This window comes from Galeopterus variegatus, unplaced genomic scaffold, assembly GCF_000696425.1.
Source record: "Galeopterus variegatus unplaced genomic scaffold, G_variegatus-3.0.2 Scaffold5912, whole genome shotgun sequence".
Classification (NCBI taxonomy): Eukaryota; Metazoa; Chordata; class Mammalia; order Dermoptera; family Cynocephalidae; genus Galeopterus; species Galeopterus variegatus.
The window spans coordinates 93,772-103,135 of record NW_007732023.1 but is presented as its reverse complement, the minus strand read 5'-3'; the positions used below and the strand labels follow the sequence as shown (position 1 = coordinate 103,135).

General features: G+C 39.5%; 1 protein-coding gene across 1 annotated transcript in view; it reads right to left on the bottom strand.

The window, feature by feature from the left end:
• The window catches only part of AFF2 (AF4/FMR2 family, member 2), a 115,919-nt gene that overhangs the window by 23,514 nt on the left and 83,041 nt on the right, over positions 1 to 9,364 (bottom strand). The window contains exons 8-11 of the mRNA XM_008590180.1: positions 8,886 to 8,949; positions 5,339 to 5,475; positions 1,071 to 1,142; positions 615 to 708 (exon numbers count right to left, since the gene is read on the bottom strand). Of these exons, the coding sequence (XP_008588402.1) occupies positions 615 to 708; positions 1,071 to 1,142; positions 5,339 to 5,475; positions 8,886 to 8,949 (367 nt within the window). The remainder of the gene's footprint in view (positions 1 to 614; positions 709 to 1,070; positions 1,143 to 5,338; positions 5,476 to 8,885; positions 8,950 to 9,364) is intronic.

Here is a 9,364-nt window from a genome sequence, read left to right as displayed (position 1 = left end):
TATAGGGATGACCAGTGCGCTCACTGGCTGGTCGCGGTGCGGCCGGTCTCAAAAAAAAAAAAAAAAAGGACAAAAAAAAACACAAACCCTCCAGTTTCTTAGATGACGGCTTTGTTTGTTTTGGTAACTAAGATAATCAATTGTCTTACATTGCCACCACTGCACTCCAAGACTCCCCATGGCCAAAGGGCTTCTAGAGGTGTAAATGTCCTCCCAAAGCCAGGGTGGCTACAGTGACTTCTCTTGCTGCTCAGAGATTCATGGGCTGACCTCTTGTTTAACAAGAGACTGGACATACCCACAGCTATCAGGGCAGGGCAGATGGCAACATTCCCCTGACTGCAACCAGGAGACTGCCAAGGGCCATTTGGTCAGTCCAAAAAATAGTCAAGGGATTTCACTATTGCACTTTCTCTCCCTGGAATCAAATCAGCAAGCTCTGCTGAGCCCCGAAGGAGGGGTGGGAAGGCCATGGCCGGCAGGAATGAGAGAGGTTAAGCCTTTGGCAGCAACAAACTTGTCTTTGTGTAATTTGACATTTAACAACATGTTTGCCATGTCTCATTTGTGATTTTGTAACCCTGTACCTATAAATTATATAAAAGAAGGATTACCTTAAAATATTCCATCAGTGATCTGGAGTACTTCATAGCATGGTCCTTCTTCAGTTTAAACATCCTCAGGTAGAGAAGTGATAAGCATCGGTAGCTGTGGTGATGAGGAAAGGATTATGTTAATACCAGTGACTAATGAGCCCTATAGACTGTTAAAAAAAAAAAAAAAGCTGATTCACATTGTACAGTTACTCTCCTATGATTAGATTGAGGAACATAAGTAAATTTTAAAAATTTAAAAAGGGAACAGGGAAACATTAAAATCCCATTTTGATAAGGGTATAAATTAGGAGGGTAAACGTTTGGTCAGCGACTAAAGAAATTCATTAGTTATCCTTTAATAGTTTAATGGAAAACAAGAATAATGATCTGGGGTAAGCAGCTTAAGTTCATCGGGAGTTTTCAAATCCTTCTGTGACATTTCAGTGCTTTCCTTGTGGCCTCCATGGGACTCACCATAACACTGCCAGCTTTTTGTCCCCATCCGAAGCCAAGGGGCTTGCAAAGTTCTTCAGCCTCATCGCATACCTTTAAAGAGAAGGGAAAAGCTAAATTAGGGTCTGTATCACCTTCAGAAATTCCCCAAATCGCTGGCATTCTGATCGCCTGTGCAAGTTCGGCCCATATTGGCTCTGGGCAGGAGGACTGACAAGCGCATGTGGGCAAATGCATATTTTCCTGAAAACACCTATGAAATGAAGATCAAAACAGCATGAGAGGACTGATGTGACGTACAGAATGGAGCTCCGGAGAAGTCAGCTAAATCATGAGCCCACATTCTATGGCTATGCTGTGGAATTGCTGTTAGTGTGCTGTGTGTAGAAACACCAGCAAAATACTGTTTCTGGGAATACGTTACCTAAACAACATTATTGGTTTTCAATGAGAGGTGGACAAGAATGTCATTCTCACTTCAGTTTATGACAGATGAGGTAAATAATATACAACTGTGTCTGACATGAGCATGAGAGAGCTCAATCACACAATTAAAAGGTCATTTCTAATGGCTCAGGTTTTGAATATATTCCTATAGAAAGTGGTTTTGTCTTTTTAAAAGGAAGGTCGATTTCACAGCATTTGAAGGCCTAAGCGCTCTTAATTTATGATGCTTGTATATTTTGTCTTTCCGTTCTCTTTAATTGTTACTGTTCCACACTTGGGTGATAAAAGGTTGAGTAGTTCCCATTTTTTTCTTCTAGCTGAGAACATTCCATTCTGGGCATTTAGACTCTTGAAAATCAATTCATTGCATAAAATCATTGTCTGAGCTTTAATGCAATTTTGCAGGTACTTGTGGTAGAATAAGGAATGGAGTTCAGTGTGGCAGAAGGAAGTCAAAAGTGTGCTGCAGCCCGGACTCGCTCTCATTAATGAGAAGTCACTAAAGAGCCTGCAGGGCCGCTGTGCTGCGCTTGCATGCACACCCGGCTCCTCACTTTTAGTAGCATCCCCAGGGCATGAGGATTCCAGGCTCACCCCCCAACACTGCGGGCTTCCTCAGCACTCTAGCTATCCCATTCTCCAGGTACTGCAACAGCTCTGTTCAGAGAATATTTTCCAAACAAGGGACTGCACGCTTGATGTGGGTCTCTTCTGTTTTTGCCATATTAAGCAAGGGGATTTTTATTATGTGATCAATCTAACTTTCTTTGACAGTTGGATCATTGAAATGTCAAGTCATTGTGATGCCCCACTTGTTTTCACAAATACATTTCTATTGCAGATTCCCAGGGCTCAGAGCAACTATAATTACTTGAATGGATAAAATGGGGCTCTCTCTCTCTCTCTCTGTAGCCAACATACTGTCAGGGAGAGAGTAATAAAAATCTCTTCAACATAATATTGCACTACTAAAAACGGTGTTCACATTACAGGCACCCTCTAATTGCAACCACATTTGAAGTGACTTGATAGTGGAGATTCAATTGCTTAAATGGACCAGAAGACCTAGTTGCATTAACTCATTTTATTTCCAACTTAACATTATATCTTAAAAATATATATATACACACACATGCAATTTACAGAAAATATAAAAAATAAAAAATAGAAAACACACTGTATGTAAAACTGGTGAAATCTGAAAGAAAAAAAAACCTGGTGAAATATGAATGAAGTCCTTGGACCGCCTCAGTGTCAATGTCTGGGTTGTGATAATGTACTAGAGTTATGCAAAATGTTACTACTGGGGGAAACTGGGTGTGTTCATTGTTACACCTGCATGTGAATCTAGTTACCTCAAAATAAAGTTTAAAATTATTGACTTTACAGTGAATGCTCGTAAATTCTCCATTGACTTTTACCAGGTTCCACTGAAATATACTGCTATGGGGAGTAAAACATCATATAATAAAAATAAATCATGCTTACAAGAAATATGTTTTTGTAAACAGTTAAGGGAAAGAAACGTTTTCTAATGAAAATAAATATTACTTAATGATTCACACAGCATTTTTACCATAAAATGAAATTTGTTATTTTGCTTTATATTTTTATGGGGGCTGAGTAAATACTAAAGAAAAAAATTGATTAAAAAAATATAGAAAGAGGGAAAACACCCGTAATCTCACCCCCCGTTACAGCTATGATCTCATTTTCTTTTCAGTTTACTCAAGATGCATATACATGCTTTTCATGGTCATAACTGTAGTGTGCATATAATTCTACAGCTTGATTTTACTTTAACATCATATTATAAACATTTTCATGCAACTGCAAAGTCTTCATCATTGTTTTTTTTTTTTCCTTTTTGTCTTTTTTACTGACCAGTAACGGGATCGCAACCCTCGGTGTTGCGCCTGCACCACGCTCAGCCAGTGAGCAGGAACCGGTCTCCACATGGGATCCGAACCCTCAGCGGGAGCGCCGCCACGCTCCCAAGCAGCGCACTCTCCAGTGCGCCACCGGGCCGGCCCCATCATTGTTTTATTTCAATAACAACAAGTATTCTGCTCTGTGTACTATGAGGTAATTAATTACTCTTCTATTATTGATTATTCGGTTTACTTCTAACCATGTGCTATTACATATAATGCCAAACTATACAGATAACTTGTTCTACTCTTACAATTATTTTCTTCAGTAAAGGAAACTCAAATTTCCAGAAGCTGAAGTGCTGAATCAAAAAATATGAATGCTCATTTTTATGGCTTTCCTACACAATGCCAAATCGCTCTCAATTCACAATGATCAACTTCCACTTCCAGGAGCAGCATAGGAGAGACTTAGTTCACCATGCTCTTTTTTTTTTAATTGGGTAAATACTAGGTATTACAATTATTACATTTTCTTGTGCATTTGAAAGTGGCTTGTTTTAATTTGCATTTTTGAATGAATAGAGAGCATAAATTGTCTCCATGTTTCTTCATTGTTACTTCTCAATTTTGAATCCTTACAATTTTTGCCAGAATGTTTATCGTCTGCATCTTTGAAAATTGCAGGTAGCCTTGACGAGAGACTAAGAAATCAATTTCCACTTAAAAGTTACAGAGTGGTGGTTGTGGCTTCCACAGTACATAAAATAAGTCAAAAAGAAATACTATACACTCTTCCCTGGGGCCCACCTCTCAGAGCTGCACTAAGAGAAAGATTGCCGATTGCCTGGCAGGCGAGGCTGGAGCTCTCCTCATAATCTCCCTACTTTTGTGGCTCTAAGTAAACTTCTGATTCTATGTGAGCAGAGTTGGTTTTTAAATAGTTCCCTTCTTTGATCTTTGAGAATGCTTCACAGGGAAAATATGCATGCTAAATCTGTCCCATGTTTGTCTGAAATTTTAGGTACAAATATCCTCAGATTTGTAACAGTTTGTGCAGACACAAGCAAGATAGTAAAAACCAGTCCTGGCAATATTGATTAACTGAGGCAGAGGAAACGGGGATGTCAGGGCCTATCAGGTAAGGAACGGCTCAGTCAATCTAAAGTGATTATTTAGTCCATCTAGCTAACCGATGGTGTTTATCCACTATTCAGGGGTGGATTAAATTATTTTACAAATATCTGTAAATCACTAGAAAACACCAGAAGAAATATTTCTTCTTCTCCTACTGCTACTTCCTCTTCTTCTGTGAATTCTTTGATAAACCACAAATTCTACTCCACCAAGACCAACAGGCCAAAAAAATTCATTTAAAATGTAAATGAAACCAATAATGTGAGCAATTAACATACCCTCTCATATTCTCTTGTCTCTACCTCTACGCCCTGCTACCACCTCGTCTGTTTCCCTTATCCCATATGTGTGGCAAGTCTATTCCACACCTGTGGCCTTAAATGCTGACTCTGAATTGGAACAGTGCCCCCTCCCTTTTTAATAACCAAGATAGAAATTCTTAGAGAACATGGTTTGTAATAGAAATCCTGAGAGCACCACTATTTTTTTTTTGAATTATAAAACTGCACCTTTGAAAAGACAATTCGATGCCAAATGGTGAAATGATTATACTTCACTTCCACCCGCTATGTTTCCATTTTAATTTTATGAATATTGCAAATTTTAGCACTCCCATTTTATCCTCTGAAGGGGATAATTTATAAAAGCAGTGTCCATCAATTACAAATTTTCTATGAGATTAATAAAATGGCACAAACTAATTATGATCACTTCTAAGAAGAAGATGCCTTGGAAAAATAATTAATATGTGGAAGTGATAATATTTTAAAACACATCAGATTCTAATTCTGACTGAAATGAACTTAAGAAGATGACTGCAGAAAGGCTATTCACCTGAGGAGCTCCACAGTCTCGGAGTACATGGTGTATGGGGACTTTGCTTCCAGAGGGTCACGTTCCATGGCATTGCCACATTCAGTGAAGGAGAGGGCAGCATCAGCGTAATTCACGGCTTTGCCAAACTTCTCGAACTGAAAGAGGAAGATGACTTGTCATATCAACGAGTGACTTACTGCGGATAATTTTGCCCCCTTTCCCCAGGGGACACTTGGAAATGTCTGAAAACACTTTGGGATGTCACCACTGGGGAAAGGGCCTCTTGGGGGCAGAGGCCAGAGATGCTACTGAACGTCTTGCAAAGCAAAGGACAGCCCCCCTAGTGAAGAGGGAAGCCAGTCCAAGATGCTGGTAGTGCCCAGGCTGAGAAACCCTGCTAGAAAGGGAGGACAATTATGAATTGGTATTAACAAGGAAGCAACTGGTTTAAGGTTCTATTGCTATGGCATAGAGGTTGATTGAGAAGAGAAAAATGCAGCCAAGGTATCATATGTGGTTTATGATGTTATTATTGTTGTTATCATTACCTTTTTTGTGGGCCAGAATCAAAATCAATGTCTCAACTAGTTTCTATTCACAAAATTTACTAAACGAACCTGTCATTGCAGTGTCCTATAGACAATGTTGGCAACTAAGCTCTGCTTTCGATAAGCCTCATGGCCAGAGAACACAGATAGTCTTTGCTATGGAACTCTTTGTGAGCACATTCACCTCACCCCCAGGAGGAGAAAACACATTGGTGCTATTGTCATGAAAAATGTGAAGCTGTAGTGTGACTGTTGACAACAATCGTATCACTTTCATAGTAAATGATGACTTGAAACAGTGTGTCAAAAAGCCAAAAAATATAGCACTACTAAATATTTTAGTTTAGTAAAATTTTATTGCAAAAGGTTTTAGCCCTGATAATGGTCACGATTAAACTGACTTAGACATACTGATTTCTTTTTTATGTGTAATGAATATTATATATGACACTTTTATAGTGAGTATTTTATAACAGGATTTAACATTTTCAGTGTTTGATAGCTGAATGTAAGAATTCCGCTCAGACAGTATTTTATGTAAAAGAACCAATAGAATGCAGATTTAGCAATTTTAATTTTCTTGTATACCTTTTATCAAAATATTTTCTATGCAACTGTGAAAGTCTCAATTCTCAAAATGGCAGAGTAGCTGTCTCTAGCAAAGGATTAAGTACAACTATAAATGATTAGTTACAGGACCTGCAGAATCTCTCATTGTAAATGACTCTCTTTACAATAAATGTTCTTAGTCTTTAGGTACTGAAGACATACTGTGATTTCCTTTCTGTAAGCTTTTGTGGAGAAAGATCAGTTTCAGTCAAATTCAAAGTGATTTTATGAAAATCACTGTGTATGTGTATGCTGACTATCTCCTTTCTCTTTTGCCTTACAAGGTAATTTCTTTAGGTCATCTAGCTCCAATTGGCTCTCCCATTTGTAAATTAATCTTTACATACCAATTTTGGACAGTGACTTTTCATTCACAAACCTCACATTTGAAACGAACCTTAAAGATTATCTAGCCTAAACCTCTCTTTCTCCAAAAGGAGCATAAACTTAAATCCAAAGAAAATTACATGGCCATAGTGCCAATTAATGGCCAAGTCATGCCCTTTCCTTGGGCGTCAGTTTCCACATTCAAAAAATGAGGGGCATGAACTATGAGTGCTTCTAGCACTAGCATAAACATGAGCATAGCAAAAATATCATTCCTCTGATTTTTTCTCAACCTTTTAAAATTATCATTACCTCCCCACCAAGGAGATTTTTTAGAATTTTTCACACACCCCCAGTGAAATATTAATGCCAACAATATACTGATTATTTCTTTATGTACTGCGGCCCTTTGGAGGGTCACACCTGCTGCAACATCTAAGACTTTTTTACCCCACCCCAAGAACCAATTTTGACCCCCTCCCCAATTGAGAATGCATGAGTAGATTAGATCAAAAGTGATTTGGGGGAACACATAAACACAACCCTAGCCGGTAGAGTGATGCTAGCTCTTAATCATATGTATGCCATCTCTGTGGCTCTGGTTTTTCTCAGTTCTTCAAACATTTCACCTATATGGTCTCATATGTGCATCCCAGTCTTCATCAACTTATGTAACAGCTTGTCAAAAGAACGTTTACAGGCTCCCTCACCCAGATTTGACAGAGGACAAACTCCAGAGCACCTCTGCAGTGCTGTGGAGATGAAGACATTTAGAGAGGACCTTTGGTCTTTGAGCCAGCAGCACTGCCACCCAGTGCCTTTCAAATCTCTTGACACCCATACAGTGGTCACAGGCACAGTGTTGCTGGCATCTCCATTGGAACTGGCACCCAGCTTAGCATGCCTTGTCAATTTTGTCTGCAGGAGTAGGGGAAAATTGTTTCCAAGTGACAATTCACATCATGGAAAGGTTAGCTGCACACAAGAGCTGAGCAATTTGGACTACAAGGGGAAAATGACAGAAAATAGGGAAGTGACAGATGCAAGGGCATGGGCATCTGATAATGGCCACACACTAGTCATAGGGCAAAGACTTTTGCAGTATTCCATCACAGCCTTCCCAGTGTCAAACACCATGGGACAGCTGAGTCCTGGTTGGACACAATGCAGAGATGGAGGATGCTGTTTTTTAACATAATGGTGTTGAACTGATACCTCAAATTGTTCTTGGGTTTAGTCAAAGGTGAGAAACCTGAATTTAGGGACTTCTCTAGGACAGTGGGTCTCGATCTTGGTTGCACTTGGGAATCACCCAGGGAGATTTGATACCTATGCATGGGTCCCAGTTCCAGAAATTCTTGTTTCACTATTCTGTGTTGGCCTGGGCATCTGGGCAATTTTAAAGTTTCACAAGTGATTGTAATGTGTGGAGACCCACTGTTGGGAGGATCAAGTCAAACAACTCAATGCATTGAACTCTCCAGTGGTTTAATTAGCCAAAACCCTTGTAGGCAGCTAGGCCAAGTGTCTTGGGAAATCCAAATGATGACACTTCCTTTCACTGCTCCAGGTCACAGCCTGGCTGTGGGCTTCGCTCTGGGAACATGTTATCAAATGCAGCAAGAATCTGAGTTTTTTCTATAGACCCAAGTTTCCTAAAGCCAATTTTTGAGGCCATGTAGCCAGCTCTCAACAACCCTCCCCTGCCCCACAGCAATTCTGGTTTATTGGACCCAATTGGAGCTCCCATCATCTCTATGGAAGTTTCAAAAGTCATTTCAAATTCACTTTAAAGATAATGACAAGGGTATATATGCCATTGAGCTTCTGAAGTTGAGGCAAGGGGAAGAACAGTGGGAAAACAAATACGTAATGACAGGACAACACAGCTCAAAGAACTTTAGGAATTAGGGTGCCAAAGAATTAATCTCCAATCTCCCTATGTCAGAGCAACAATGCATTGAAAAACAAGCTTGGGCTATGCTATTGAAAGTTTGAATTGTTTGTAAAATGCCTTCTTTGTTTTCTTTCAAAGCATAATACCTTATTGGGAGCAAAGCAAAGAGAGGAAGGAAACCTACCAGTGCATCAGCTTTGTGCTTCAGCTTCTTAGCCTCTTGCATGTAATAATCAGCATTGTGGACCCTAAACAAACAGAACGAGTTCTTTCAGACATCAATGTTTCATCTCTTCATTAAAAGACTGAATAGTCAAAAATCTTTTCTGCTGTAAACCCAATCATATGCAATGCCTTGCAAAAGGCAGATTAATGCTGTCAATCATATCATAACCAACCTTGAAATAATACTGTAAATGAAATTTGAAGTGCATAATGGCCCCTTAGGATAAACAACCACATCCTCCAATGCCAACCACTACAGTTGTCCAAATAGACCAAACAAAACTTAGCTATAAATCTGTGTGTTGGCACACATCTGAGGACATGATAAGAAGGGCAAAACAACCTGGAAGTAAGCACGTGCCTTTGGAAACAGTAACAAGGCTCCATGATTAAAATGGGCCAAAGACATTTCTTGGTGTGGAGGACAGAGGTGTGTGT